The sequence below is a fragment of the Carica papaya genome, unplaced genomic scaffold (genome assembly GCF_054855325.1).
Source record: "Carica papaya isolate Zhongbai unplaced genomic scaffold, ASM5485532v1 h2tg000021l, whole genome shotgun sequence".
NCBI classification, from domain to species: Eukaryota; Viridiplantae; Streptophyta; class Magnoliopsida; order Brassicales; family Caricaceae; genus Carica; species Carica papaya.
The window spans coordinates 5,306-21,557 of NW_028277152.1; the positions used below are offsets into that span (position 1 = coordinate 5,306).

The following is a 16,252-nucleotide window of genomic DNA, read 5'->3' on the forward strand; positions in this document are numbered from 1 at the left end:
AAACTAAAACAACAAATTTCAACAAGTAGGCACTGAAATTTTAATACAATTACAAACAAACTCAAATACAATCACAAACTCAAGTACACCAAAACAAAAATTACATTTAGCTCTTCAACTTTTTCAGATAACAAACATCTCAAACACAATAACGAGAAACTACAACAAACAAATTACATCTACCTTTACAAACAAACTCAAATACAATTACAAAGTCAAGTAAACCAAAATAAAAATTTTACCTCATTATTTTATTATTTGATTAGTCAATTATTTTTATTTTTTTACTAACTAATCAAACAATAATTTTTAAATTATACTACCATAACTTAGTTAAAGGATGAATTTGAACACTAAAAACCTACATGACGATAGATCGATATGAACAATGCAAAGCAAACAAATTATAATTAGAAACCGAAATTGGAAAAAAAATACAAACAAACTCAAATACAGTTACAAATCCAAGTACACTGAAAGAAAAATCCAATTGATTTTTTTTCAATTCCAAACAAATGAAACAAACAACTAACTCGAGTGAAATTACAACAAACTAAAACAACAAATTTCAACAAGTAGGCACTGAAATTTTAATACAATTACAAACAAACTCAAATACAATCACAAACTCAAGTACACCAAAACAAAAATTACATTTAGCTCTTCAACTTTTTCAGATAACAAACATCTCAAACACAATAACGAGAAACTACAACAAACAAATTACATCTACCTTTACAAACAAACTCAAATACAATTACAAAGTCAAGTAAACCAAAATAAAAATTACATTTGGCTCTTCAACTTTTCCTGCAAACAAACATCTCAAACACAATAACGACAAATTACCGCAAACAAATTACAAACTACCCTTACAAACTGACAAGAAAAAAGAGTAAAACCCAAGTATCAGCCCTGAAAATGAATATCTCGTTTTAATATTTGCATGAGTTGAAATTATTATAAATTGAAAAAATTTAGCATTATTTTATCAGTGAATTTCTTTATTTGTTCATTAACATAACAATACTTGAGACTGTTCTTAATGTTATGCAGAAGACAACAAAATTGTCCTCTTTTAATGTCTGTTCTTCTTAATTTTAGTTTTTAATTTAAAGTTTTGATATCCGTCCATGCCTTCATTTGTTACATTTAATTGATATTGGTTTTCTTCTGATTTTAAAAGGGTCTTGATCATTTATAAATTGATATGCTCACTTTTGTGTAATTGTTGTAGATTTCAAACGCCAAAAATCAGGTAAATAAACACGTATTCAATATTATGTTTTTTCTATAACTAGTTAAAATTTTTTTTCTTTGTTACTATGAAGATCTTTAGGCAAAAAGTTAAAGAGAGTCTAATCATATATTATCTCTTTTTTGTTCTCTTTTGTGGATAATACTACTGGAAACATATTGGGTTATAAGATATTCGTGGAACAAAATGTTTATTTTGCTTTGCTTGTGATATAAGTTTTATTTTCTATTTAGAATCATTTATTTAGCAATATTCTTTATGTTTACTTTAATGTAGGACTACCGAAGGTTATTATCAATCTTAGGGAGCACTTTTAAGGTAAATAAGCATGTGTTTTTATTTTTTTGGGTAGTTAAAATTTTTATATTTTGTTAGTATGTAACTCTTTAGGCAAAAAGTTTAAGATGGTCCAGACGTGTCACTTGTGTTTTATTTTTTTTTGTTGGTAGCACTCTTTTAGACGTGGATTATGAGGTATCCGTGGAATAAGAGGTTTGCCTTCCTTATTTTATTATATTTTTCAGTATAGTTTTACTTTATTTAAGCCTAATTTATTTTTTAAAATTCAATTGATGGAGTTGGGGAGAGTTACAACGCTATCTATTTCTGCATCATCTATCACATTAAGTTTTAAAAAGGTTTCATTTGGAGCTACAAAGAGATCTGCTCTATGATCACTTTAGTGAAAAAGAAGATCTGTGGTTCGATTTGAAGGCAGATACTGGTGATAGCGGAAACTCGTCTTCTTCGTTTGCAGGAGTACTTGGTCAGCGATTTTTTTTTTCTAATGTTTCTAATAAGGTTGCATTTACTGAATTGGTAATCAGGATATTTAAGCTGGTCTATTATACAGTCGTTTGGTACTATGAGCTGCTGTGTTTTATAAGGTATCTCTTTCTTCTTCAAAATTGTGCCGTAAGTGATGAAAATTCAATTTTTATTTTAATGATTTTGTATAATTACTTGTTATAGCAAACTTGCGAATAGTGGCTATCTTACTTACGCTGGCAGGTTCTCGGTATAGCCTGCGGCGTGCTTTACGATCTGTGAGCGACAAAAGAGGGAGAGTGTGTACGAAGAAGAGAACCAGAGCGACAGAGGAAGCGAGTTCATATGAAATTTTACCTCATTGTTTTATTATCTGATTAGTCAATTATTTTTATTTTTTACTAATTAATCAAATAAAAATTTTTAAATTATGCTACCATAACTTAGTTTAACACTAAAAAGCTACAAAGCTACATGGATTTGAACACTAAAAAGCTACATGACGATAGATCGATATGAACAACGCAAAGCAAACAAATTATAATTAGAAACTAAAATTGGAAAAAAAAATACAAACAAACTCAAATACAGTTACAAATCCAAGTACACCGAAAGAAAAATTCAATTGATTTTTTTTCAATTCCAAATACATGAAACAAACAACTAACTCGAGTGAAATTACAAGAAACTAAAACAACAAATTTCAACAACAAGTAGGCACTGAAATTCTAGTACAATTATAAACAAACTCAAATACAATCACAAACTCAAGTAGACCAAAACAAAAATTACATTTAGCTCTTCAACTTTCCCAGATAACAAACTTCTCAAACACAATAACGATAAACTCCAACAAACAAATTACATCTACCCTTACAAACAAACTCAAATACAATTACAAAGTCAAGTAAACCAAAACAAAAATTACATTTAACTTTTCAACTTGCCCAGAAAAAAACATCTCAAAAAGAATAACGACAAACTACAATAAACAAATTACAACTATCCTTACAAACTTATGAGGAAAAAGAGCAAAACCCAAGTATCAGTTCTGAAAACAAATATATCATTTTTTATATTTGCATGAGTTGAAATGATTATAAATAGAAACAATTTAGCATTATTTCGTTAGTGAATTTCTTTATGTGTACATTGACATAGCAATACATGAGGCTGTTTTTAATGTTATGCTGAAGACAACAGAAGTGTCCTCTTTTAATGTCTTTTCTTCTTGATTTTAGTCGGTGTTTTTTAATTTGAAGTTTTGATATCCGTCCATGCCTGCATTTGTTACATTTAATTGCTATTGGTTTTCTTCTTATTTTAGTTACAACGTAAAAGAGTCTTGATCATTTATAAATTTATATGCTCACTTTTGTGTAATTGTTGTAGATTTCAAATGTCAAAAATTAGGTAAATAAACACATATTCAATATTATGTTTTTTCTATAATTAGTTAAAATTTTCTTTCTTTGATACTATGAAGATCTTTAGGTAAAAAATTAAAGAGAGTTCAGTCATATATTATCTCTTTTTTGTTCTCTTTTGTGGGTAATACTACTGGAAATATTTTGGGTTATAAGATATTCATGGAACAAAATGTTTATTTTGCTTTGCTTGTAATATAAGTTTTATTTTCTATTTAGAATCATTTATTTAGCAATATTCTTTATGTTTACTTTAATGTAGGACTACCGAAGGTTATTATCAATCTTAGGGAACACTTTTAAGGTAAATAAGCATGTGTTTTTATTTTTTTGGGTAGTTAAAATTTTTATATTTTGTTAGTATGTAACTCTTTAGGCAAAAAGTTTAAGATGGTCCAGACGTGTCACTTGTGTTTTATTCTTTTTTGTTGGTAGCACTCTTTTAGACGTGGATTATGAGGTATCCATAGAATAAGAGGTTTGTTTTCCTTCTTTTATCATATTTTTCAGTTTAATTTTACTTTTTTTAAGCCTAATTTATTTTTTAAAATTTTTTGATGGAGTTGGAGAGAGTTACAACGCTATCTATTTCTGCATCATCTATCACATTAAGTTTTAAAAAGGTTTCATTTGGAGCTACAAAGAGATCTGCTCTATGATCACTTTAGTGGAAAAGAAGATCTGTGGTTCGATTTGAAGGCAGATACTGGTGATGGCGGAAACTCGTCTTCTTCGGTTGCAGGAGTACTTGGTCAGCGATTTTTTTTTAATTTTTCTAATGTTTCTAATAAGGTTGCATTTACTGAATTGGTAATCAGGATATTTTAACTGGTCTATTATACAGTCGTTTGGTACTATGAGCTGCTGTGTTTTATGAGGTATCTCTTTCTTCTTGTCTATCACATTATATTTCCTGGGTTTTGGTATGTTTTTCTTTTTTCTCGCGTCGCTGGCAAAAGGAAGGAGATCCTGACCATTCTTTAAAATTGTGCTGTAAGTGATGAAAATTCAATTTTTATTTTAATGATTTTGTATAATTACTTGTTTTAGCAAACCTGCGAATTGTGGCTGTCTTACTTACGCTGGCAGGTTCTCGGTATAGCCTGTGGCGTGCTTTACGGTCTGTGAGCGACAAAAGAGAGAGAGTGTGTACGAAGAAGAGAACCAGAGCGACAGAGGAAGCGAGTTCGTATGAAATTTTACCTCATTATTTTATTATCTGATTAGTCAATTATTTTTATTTTTTACTAATTAATCAAATAAAAATTTTTAAATTATGCTACCATAACCTAGTTGAAGGATGGATTTGAATACTAAAAATCTACGTGACGATAGATCGATACGAACAATGCAAAACAAACAAATTATAATTAGAAATCAAAATTGGAACAAAAATACAAACAAACTCAAATACAGTTACAAATCCAAGTACACTGAAAGAAAAATTCAATTGATTTTTTTTTTCAATACCAAATAAATGAAACAAACAATTAACTCGAGTGAAATTACAAAAAACTAAAACAACAAATTTCAACAACAAGTAGGCACTGAAATTCTAATACAATTACAAACAAACTCAAATACAATCACAAACTCAAGTAAACCAAAACAATAATTACATTTAGTACTTCAACTTTCCCAGATAACAAACATCTCAAACACAATAACGAGAAACTACAACAAATAAATTACTTCTACCCTTACAAAAAAACTCAAGTAAACCAAAACAAAAATTACATTTAGCTTTTCAACTTTCCTAGCAAACAAACATCTCAAACACAATAATGACAAATTACAAAATACAAATTACAAACTACCCTTACAAACAAACTCAAACAATCACAAAGTCAAGTGAACCAAAAGAAAAGTTACATTTGGCTCTTCAACTTTTCCTGCAAACAAACATCTCAAACACAATAATGACAAATTGAAACAAATAAATTACAATTATCCTTACAAACCTACAAGGAAAAAGAGTAAATCCAACTATCAGCCCTGAAAATGAGTATCTCGTTTTTAACATTTGCAGGAGTTGAAATGATTAAAAATTAAAACAACTTAGCATTAGTTTCTCAGTGAATTTCTTTATGTGTACATTAATATAGCAATACTTGAGGCTGTTTTTAATGTTATGTTGATAACAACAAAATTGTCCTCTTTTAATTTCTGTTCTTCTTGATTTCAGTCGTCTTTTTTTTTTTTAATTTAAAGTTTTGATATACGTCCATGCCAAGCTGTGCATATATTGCATTTAGTTGCTATTGATTTTCTTCTTATTTTAATTACAAGGTAAAAGAGTCTTGATCATTTATAAATTGATATGCTCATTTTTGTGTAGTTGTTGTAGATTTCAAATGTCGAAAATCAGGTAAATAAATGCATATTTAATATTATGTTTTTTTGATAACTAGTTAAAATTCTTTTTCTTTGTTATTATGAAAATCTTTAGGCAAAAAGTTAAAAGAGAGCTCAATCATATATTATCTCTGTTTTGTTCTCTTTTGTGGGTAACACTGCTTGAAACATGTTGGGTTATAAGATATTCGTAAAATAAAAAGTTTATTTTCCTATGCTTATGACATAAAATTTATTTTCTATTACATATTTTCTTCTCTATTTAGGATTATTTACTTGCAATATTTATCTCAAAAAAAAAATATTTACTTAGCAATATTATTTTTGTTTACTTTAATGTAGGATTACCGAAGGTTATTATAAATATTAGTGAGCACTTTTAAGATAAATAAACATATTTTTTTTATCTTTTTGGTAGATAAAATTTTTTAAACTTGTTAGTGTGTAACTCTTTAGGCAAAAAGTTTAAGATGGTCCAGGCGTGTCGCTTGTGTTTTATTCTTTTTTGTTGGTAATACTCTTTTAAACGTGAATTATGAGGCATCCATGAAATAAGAGGTTTGTCTTCCTTCTTTTATCGTATTTTTCAGTTTAGTTTTGCTTTTTTTAGTCCTAATTTATTTTTTAAAATTTTCTGATAGAGTTGGAGAGAGTTACAACGTTATTTATTTCTGCATCATCTATCACAGTAAGTTTTAAAAATATTTCATTTGGAGTTACGAGGAGATCTACTCCATGATCACTTTAGTGGAAAAGAAGATCTGTGGTTCGATTTGATGGTAGATACTAGTGATGGTGGGCACTCATCTTCTTCAATTGGTACGAAGAGCTACTGTGTTTTATGTGGTATTTCTTTCTTCTTGTCTTTCACATTATATTTTTTGGGTTTTGATATGTTTGTCATTTTTCTTGCTCGTTGGCGAGAGGACGGAGGTCCTGACCATTCTTCAAAATTCCCTGTAAGTGGTGAAAATTAAATTTTCATTTTAATTATTTTGCATGTTGATTGGTTGTAGCAAACATGAGAACACTGGCTCTCTTACTTACGCTGGCAAGTTCTCAGTATAGTCTGCTGTATGTTTTACGGTCTGTGAGCAACAAAAGAGGGAGAGTGTGTGCGAATAAGAGAGCCAGAGCGGCAGAGGAAGAGAGTGCGTATGAAATTTTACCTCATTATTTTATTATTTGTGTTGCATACTTCTCATTTATTCTTTCAATTGTTGCAACATTTGCATCTTCAGTATGATGAAATGTTCCCTTCACTATTCAGTGATCATCCTAATATATTTCCTCCACACCTGTCCACAAACGGGAAGCTGAGAACTTGCTCAATTCTGGTTGGTGGCTTCCTAAAACACTCAGTATCTCTTGTATTTCTCTCTCTCTCTCTCTCTCTCTCTCTCTCTCTCTCTCTCTCTCTCTCTCTCTCTTTCTTTAATCATTCTTAAACTTAATCTTCAATCTTAAAATGGGATTGAATGATTTCTTCAGTTGCTTGAAAGTTACTTGTTTACCATTTGTAAAATAATATGCACTCGTTATAACTTTGGATTTATCTCATAAATAGTGGTAGATCAATATTATTTTTAAGAAATACAACGTAATTGGTGTTTTTAGGGTAATTTGAATAAGCTAATAATTTTCTCAAAATATTTTACTTTTCTTTGTATGGTCTGCTGGTTTTCCATTTGGATCATGGCTAGTAGACAAAATGAGTTGTGGTTGGCAAATATATGATATCATCCTTAGAGATATATTTAAAATTAGATAGTTAGAATTGTTATTTTCAACTAAGATTAGGAATTGAATGTTGATTAACTTTTATGTATTAAAGCTGATAGGTATCAAGTATTTAGTGAGAAGCTAGTGATGTGTTCAAAACTAGATAGTTAGGACTGCTTTTTTCAGATAAGACTAGGAATTGATGTTGATTTACTTTTATGTACTAAAGTGCATAGGTATAGAGTACTAGTGATAGGCCAGAAAGTCTTTGTTTGATTTCAACTCTAACACACTGATTGGTTAGTGTGCGAAAAGGACCTTGGATTTGAATCTTTTTCGTTGCTATAATGAGGATATGGATGCTCATGTTACAAACTTGAAAAGAACTTAGTTAACATATTAGAAGTGTCTAGAGAAGATAATCAATATAATTTGATTCCCACAGAAAAAAAATATTGATTGATGGATTCTTGCTGTTTACTTTGACATCTAATCTTTCTTGAGAAGTTCCTTAGGACATAAAGTCTTCATTCTCCTTTCCTACTTTTTTTCTCCCACGACCTTTGGAATCTTATCCTACCCAATTTTCTTAAGCTGCCACAATTCTTCTCAAATCTGGTTCCTAATATTGTATATCCAGATTAAGAATCAAAATGAGTCCAAGTGTTATTGTGACCAAATTCAAAATTTTGGGATAATTGCAAGGGGTCAAGCGATTCTGGGAAATGTGAGTCCTTTGTACTTCATACAAAATTAAATTGAATAGAAATGAAGCAACTAGGATTCCTACATTAGTCCTCATGCTTTGATGTCATATGAAATGATTAATTCTTTGATCAATTATTCGAAAAGCAAGCTGATTGAAAAGATCGAGTCTGTTTATCTCTGATAAAACAACTTAGAATTGTTGTAACCATGTTAATTATTGTTTGAACTGTGATCTGTTTGGAAGAGAAACAAAACCTTCCTTATATTATTTACTTCTTCATCTAGAGGAGGATTGTTAGTTGACCATCTATTATATATATATATATATATATATATATATATATAATATCTGGTACTGTGTTTCGGTGCCATTGGTTGCTTTAAATTTGTGATATGTTATCTAATTTATCTTCCAAAACTTTTGCCAATTTTGGAAAATCTTTGTTGCACTGTTTATACAGGTTGGTGAGGATGATTCTGTGATCATTATGACACATGAACCAAATTGGATTCTTGATTGGTACTGGAATGATGTTTCTGGAAAGAATATCGAGCACCTAATATGTGATTACTTAAAAGGAAGGTGTAAACTTCGATTGGCAGGGGACTTACATCATTATATGCGTCATTCATGTGTTCAGTCAGATAAGCCTGTGTACGTACAACATTTACTTGTGAATGGTTGTGGTGGAGCTTTTTTACACCCAACCCATGTCTTCAGTAATTTTTCCAAATTTTACGGAGCGGCATACGAGAGCAAGGCAGCCTATCCTTCTTTTGATGATTCAAGCAGGGTAATCCCTGAATTTAATTTTGTGTCTATACATATTTAATTGTTTTATCAGCTTCATATATGTATCATATTTTCTACTACATGCAGATTGCACTGGGTAATATTCTAAAATTTCGAAAGAAGAACTGGCAATTTGATTTCATTGGCGGCATTATATACTTTGTGTTGGTTTTTTCGATGTTTCCACAGGTGAATTTCTGCTCAATTTTTTTCAGTTCTAGAAAGCCATGCCTGTTAGTTTAACTTTATATGTCCTTGGATCCTCCTTCCATAAAAATTAGGATGTCTTTAGTTTCTTCTTTGTATATGTACTAGTTTGCAGGGTGCTAAAACTTACCTTGGTGGAGTCCTCTTTCTCCATTAGGATTATGCAAAAAAATAGTTTTAACATGTAAATATTGCTGTGGAGCTGGAATATTACTCATTTTTCCTTGTAATCTTCAGTGTAAGCTTGATCACATCTTGCAAGATGATTCATTTTCTGGTCACTTGAGGAGTTTCTTTGGCACAGTGTGGAATGCTTTTATGCACGTGTTGGAGCACTCTTATGTGTCCTTGGCTGGTGCTGTGGTATTACTGATAACTGCAATTATTTTCGTCCCTTCAAAAGTTTCTCGGAAGAAACGAGTAATAATTGGAATCCTTCATGTTTCTGCTCACCTGGCAGCAGCTCTGATTCTTATGCTGCTTTTGGAACTGGGTGTAGAGACATGCATTCAGCATAAACTGCTAGCAACATCTGGTTAGTTTATTAGCTGTATGTTGTTATTTAATAAAATCTTATAGAAAGATGTTATTTTAATAGGATTCACCCGGATCCTTACTTCTGTGTTACTTCAATATCTTCTGGTTTGTGTGGCCTAAATGCCTTCTTTCACAAAAGATAAGTAGACCAGGAAACTCTTGAAGTTAGGGCAAAGATTGACATTTGATATATATATATATATATATATATATATCAAAATATGAATATGAGGAATATTAAGATGATAGTTTTTATCATTTAAACAATAACGCTATTCATTTTGAGGTAATGTGTTAGTATTTTTCTTTCTTCAGGTTACCACTCTTTGTATCAGTGGTATCGGTCAGTGGAAAGTGAGCATTTTCCAGATCCTACTGGCCTTCGAGCTCGTATAGAACAATGGACGTTTGGTCTTTATCCAGCATGTATCAAGTATCTTATGTCTGCTTTTGATGTTCCAGAGGTAAGATATCTCTCATCTTCTGGTGATAAATGTTCCAAATAATATTCTAAATTATTGGGAGAAATCTTATAGGTAATGGCAGTAACACGGAGCAATATTTGCAAGAATGGGATACAGTCACTCTCTCGAGGGGGTGCTGTCATTTATTATGCTACTGTCTTCCTCTATTTTTGGGTTTTTTCAACCCCTGTGGTTTCCTTGGTGTTTGGCAGCTACCTGTATATCTGCATTAACTGGCTTCACATCCACTTTGATGAAGCCTTCTCCTCTCTTCGAATTGCCAATTACAAGTCATTTACACGATTCCACATAAAGCCTGATGGCGACCTTGAAGTTTTCACACTTGCAGTTGATAAGGTGAGAAACTAGTCAACATTTAATGGCATATCTATGGGTCTTAATTGATCAAATATGCTTCGGTAATTTCTTCAAGTACTAATTTTCTCTTGTACTTCCTTTTAGATTGCAGTGTTACTGTTTCCTTTTATATCTTGGTGTAGGATATATTAAGAAAAGTGAGAACATAGAACCATGTGCAGTTGCCTTATATAATGTCGAGTGTTTTTTTTTTTTTGAAATAAAAAGTATAGTGTGTATAATTGATTCACAAGCACTAAGGAGGTGCCAACCCATGTACAAAGTGTTCACATATCAATAAAGATATCAATAAGATCTCCAAAATCCTTGATTGAATAAAAAGAATGACCAAAACAAAAGTACTCACGGTCTGGAACCATCTATTCATAACCCTATCAATATCTTCATCTACCACCTCAAAAGTTCTCATGTTTCTCTCTTTCCACACTACCTAAAATATAGCAAGAAGGACGAGATCCACATGTTTGTTAACACCACTGATACCCCTCCAGACCCAGATCTCATTCCTTACCTACTCGGCCATCATTTGACTAATCCCCAGCAACCCATAAACCATAGTCCATAACTTGTATACGAACGGACACCAAAGCAAGACATGATTACAAGTCTCTGCATCTCTTTTACATAGAAAACAACTGTTCATCATTATCGTTTACCTTCTCATCAATTTGTCTATTGTCAGTATACACCCCATTGGCCTCCTACGTGAAGAAAGCTACTCTGAGAGGGGCTTTGACCTTCCAGATTTGTTGAAAATGAAACCTGGTTTTTGTAGTATTATGCTTAGCCAGGTAATTATAGAAAGACCTGATGGCATTGAGACTCAATACTGGTTGGTTATTGCTATTATTTTGCTGACATGAAAGACAAAGTATTTAGAAACATCTCGTACTCGTTAATCTCTCAATCATTGAGATTTCTCAGCATATTTACCTGCCACTCCCTTCCTTCTTATATCTCTGAATGATTCACTGACTGTTACTTGTGTTGTGTGATAGTAAAAGTCTGAGAAAACTGATCTCTAAGTGCTCCTCCTTTTAGCGACGGATCCTGCCAAAATCTAATTTTGTCTCCCTTGCCAACCCTCCAACTGATGCATACATATCATAAATAAGATGTTATTTTTTTTCCACTATCCTAAGTGTAAACATCACTGAGGGGCTAGGTAATCTTATTTGGATGCTAGACTCCATGTGTGGACATAATATCGACCTATCTAATGGGACTTACAAGAATGTTGAGATTTTTGTCACTTAAATTTTTTTTCTATGGAACTAACTTCTTGGACTGTAAATAGCCAATGGGACTTATAAGTAGTTATTTTGCACGAAAATGAAGAATTGCACTTGATGTATGTAATCATTTTTATTTCCTTGTGTAGTAATGCAGTTGAAACCTTAACAAGCGGTCTCATTTGTTTTAATTTCTATCCTATTCCTATTGTTTGTTTTTTGTTAATTATTAGCATATTTGATATAGACATATATGATAGTTTCCATGTTCTCATCCTTTCTACCTCTAGTTTCAATTCCTTAGGGATGGAATTCCATTTCCTTCTTCACTATCATGTGGTGTAGAAAGAGAAACATGAGAGCTTTTGAGGGGGGTGGAAGATGAGATAAGGTTAAAGATAGATGGTTTCAGACCCTTGATTTTTTGATTATGGGTTTATCCTCTTCTTGCACTGGAGGAATTTAGGGGACTGTATTGACATTAATCGGTTTGTACATTCTTTTATACACGGGTTTGCAACCTCTTAGTCTTGTGAATGAATCATATCTTACTATTTTTATTTTTATTTTTTAAAAAAACTATTGACAATACCATACCATCTCAAGTTGAATAGAAGGAGAACAAGTTCCCATTCTGGTAGATATGAGAAGTGAATGTACCTTCCAAAATCGCTTTTTTTGCATGAGAGGTAGGTCGTAAATCTATTTTGACCATCGACAAATTGATGAAAAGGGGAAGGATCCTAGTGAACGGCTGCTATCTTGGTAAGAGGGCAGAAGAGACTTGTGACCATATTTTACTACAATGCCCCTAGTGTATAAGCATATAGGGCATTGGGCATCCGTTGGGTAATGGTGGATGATGTGAGAAAAATGTTATGGGCTTGGAAGAGCGTTAGTGGTAGGAAAAGTCGTTTATCTTTTATTCCTCTTACAATTTTTTATGTAGTACGGAAAGAGATGAATAGAAGGGCTTTTCAAGGGGTAGAAGATGATGCTGATCAGGTTAGAGCTAGGTGTCAAACTTTTGGGTTAGTTGACTAGGGGAAAATTTTTTTATTCCATGAAGATATAGGAATTTTATCAATTGATTGATTGACATGTAAATATCTTTTGTACATAGGTTGACATCCTCTTGTAATTAGTGAATACTTTATACTTGTTATTTCAAAAAAAAAAAAAGAAAAAAACCATATCATCTCCAAGGATTTCATTAAAGAGAATGTTATGACATTTCTCTTTATAGAGCAATAAATACCTAGTTATCTTTAGGATCCCTATGACACTTATTTAGGAAATAGCTTATATAGTAATGTATGGATGGCACAAGTTTTACATGGGAAAGTATTATTGGAGGTGGAGGATCTAATAATATAGGGATAGTACTTGTTTTGTCTAATATATGCAATGCCCAAACTAATCAATTTCCCAAAAGCTTGAAGGTGAACAACGGAAGTTGGGGCCCATGCCCATACAGGTTTGACAAAAAGTGACTTATAGTCCCAGGTTTCAATGATAAACTCAAAGGGTGGCGGGAAGAATTTAAGGTGGAGGATTTTGCTATTTAGAGTTGTCAAGAAGCTTGCTTCGATTGAGGACAAGTTTAAGAGGCGGGACAAGGAGGAGTTAGGCTAGGATTGTAGGAAGGAGGAACTCCTTGTGCAGTTATAGAGCCTTGATGGCTTGGAGGGGGGATTAAGGTCTTTCTGAGGAGGATGTCAAGAAGCGGAGGATCAGGCTTGTATGGGCCAACTTAATCCTCACGGAGGAGGTTGCTTGGAAACAGAAGTTTAGAACCAAATGGATCAAGGAAGGAGATAGAAACATAACATTCTTTCATTGTATGGCAAATCTTAATAGAGAGTGTAATTACATTGAGGAGTTAAAAGGTAGGAAAAGAGTGGTTAAAGGGAATGATGAATTGAGAGAGAATGTCAAGTCTTTTTTAGAGTTATATACTGAGAATTTGAGTTGGAAACCGACCTTAGATGGCCTCAACTTCAGTAGGTTGAGTAGTAAGATTGCATATATCTTGAACAGGTGTTCTCTGAGGAGGAAATCTATGAAGGTATTTCATGTTGGAAGGGAGACAAAGCTCTGGTTCTGGATGGATCTAACATGAAGTTTTATCTGCAGTACTGAGAACTTCTAAAGAATGATCTTGTGGTTGGAATTTCACGCTATGGGGTAGTTAGTAAAAAGATTGAACTCAGCTTTTTGGTTGTTCATCCTGAAGATCTAACAGGTTTTCAATATTAGAGACTTCAAGTCTATTAGTTTAGTGAGCAGGGTTTACAGAATTATTGGTTAAGTCTTGGTAATAAGATTAGCTAAGGTGGTTGGAAGTGTAGTGGGAAATGCTAGCATGCTTTTGTGAGGGGAAGACAAATTTTGGATGTTGCCCTTACAGTTAAAGAGATTGTTGATAACATTTTGAGAGAAGGAAACCAGGGAATGTTGTGTAAACTTGACATGGAGAAAGTGTGATTATGTTTCATGGAATTTTCTAGTTTACATGATGGAGAGGTTGGGTTTCAAAGTGAAGTGAAGATCCTGGATGAAGACCTGCATTACCACATCTGCTTTTGCAGTTTTGGTCAATGGCCATTTGTCGTTTTCTTTAAGGCTTCTAGGGGCCCTAGATAGGGAGATCCTTTGCCCATTTTGCTCTTCATTATTGTCATAGAAGGCATTAAACAAGCTATTGCTCAAGGCGAGAGAACTTCATCTTTTCACAGGAGTGAAGGTGGGTAAGCAACCGAAGAGGTGAAGGTAACTCATCTATTCTTTGTGGATTATATTCTTTTGTTCCGGGATTTGAGCCCGGGAATATTTTCAATATTAAACGTGTTTTGTTGTGTTTCCAAGCCGTCTCAAGTTTAAATATCAACATGGCTAAGATAGAATTAGTCCAGTTGGGCGAAAAAGCCGGGTATTTGGCCAATATTATGGGTTGTAAGAATGTCGATATGAAAATCAAGTACTTGGGCCTCTGCTTGGTGCCAAACTCAAAGATACATAGTGGAACCAAGTGATGGGTATATTCAAAAATCGTCAGGCAGGGTGGAAGAGAGGCTTACTTTTAAAAGGTGGAAGCCTTACTGATATGTTTCGAAGAAGATTAAAAGGCACAACAGAGAAAATCTTGAATTTTTTGTTATACAAGAACCTAGCATATGTGAGACTTTATGGAGGATTTTGGTGATTTGATAGAGATGATGATTAACTTGTAAATACTTTTGTACATGGGTTGCACCCTCTTGGTGCTCATAGCAGTAAGTTTATTAGGACTTTGTGCTTATAGGCTTATTCTTGGTGTGAGTTTATTATTTCATATTCAATTAGGATTTTTGGTTGCTATCTGGTATAAGCTATCCAATTAATTAGCTTATTTTTTTTTCAGTAAATTTCCTAGTTAGGTTTAAAAATTCCTTCCTCGGTTGTATTTTGATGCTTAACTCTAGTTTAGTTGTTTGTAGATGATTCTAGTTTAGTTATTTGGTAGACAAGTCATTTACTTATCATATAAAATTGAGTTATTAATTTGATTATTGAGATGTAAGATTTCAAATTTTGGTTCTTGATAAATTTTCTCTTACTATTATGCTCAAATATTCTTCATCCTTCATCAAATGGGATATAATAGAAACTAAATGGAGATTGAACGGAACGGACCATTAGTGATTATCAGCAATCCTAGATTCTTCTCGATAGTATGCATCAAAAGACTGATTTACATACATGAAAAGTGGTTCTATGTTAATTTTAGACATAGTAGTGCTGGGGTTCGAGATATTAGTATCTACATATTATTTATCCTGTCTGACATGCAGGTGCCCAAGGAATGGAAGTTGGATCCTGATTGGGATGCTGAACCTAAACAGCCACAGCAGATGAGCCATCTAAGAAAATTCCCAAGCAAGTGGAGTGCAGCTGCTGCTCAGCAGGACCCAGTTAACACTGTTAAAATTGTTGATCGCTTTGTGATTTCACGTACAGATAAGCCTGATTCTGGAGTTGGTAATGGGTCAGTTACTTGCTGATCCGGGATGCTCACGATTTTAACTTCATTTTAGTCCTCACCATTTTTTTTTTACTGGGAAGAAATGAACAAACAAATCAAGGGAGGAAATTTACTTCTCTTTCTGGCTTCGTGCAACTAGGCTTTGATCTGTTCCAATTTGTACATATAACTAGATGACATATATTTCTTTTGAAGATTCATTTTACAGTATAAAGTAGGTAAGTATCAAATTGGCATGCATCATTGGAGCTATAGTATGTAGTAAAATCATTTGTAAGCATTTTGAGAGACTAGCATTCTAATACATACAATATTCTGTAAGCATGTTTATGCATTAGGAATTTGATGCATATATGAAAGATAATTACTATTCTCCAAA

The 16,252-nt window shown here is 32.6% G+C and overlaps 1 protein-coding gene across 1 annotated transcript; it reads left to right on the forward strand.

Annotated features, from left to right (window-relative positions):
- Positions 1 to 8,666: 8,666 nt before the first annotated feature.
- LOC148239685 (uncharacterized) lies at positions 8,667 to 16,252 on the forward strand. Its single transcript, XM_088212209.1, has 6 exons — positions 8,667 to 9,032; positions 9,119 to 9,220; positions 9,476 to 9,773; positions 10,091 to 10,239; positions 10,312 to 10,596; positions 15,683 to 16,252. Exons 1-6 carry the CDS (start codon positions 8,727 to 8,729, stop codon positions 15,890 to 15,892), a joined length of 1,350 nt encoding a protein of 449 aa, XP_088068335.1. The 5' UTR covers positions 8,667 to 8,726; the 3' UTR covers positions 15,893 to 16,252.

Excerpts from the sequence above, each read along its gene's own strand:
- LOC148239685 (XM_088212209.1), top strand. The coding sequence starts at position 8,727 with ATGACACATGAACCAAATTGGATTCTTGATTGGTACTGGAATGATGTT. Across the intron at positions 9,033-9,118 it reads CTTTTGATGATTCAAGCAGG|ATTGCACTGGGTAATATTCT; the intron begins GTAATCCCTGAA and ends TACTACATGCAG. Across the intron at positions 10,240-10,311 it reads CTGCTTTTGATGTTCCAGAG|GTAATGGCAGTAACACGGAG; the intron begins GTAAGATATCTC and ends GAAATCTTATAG.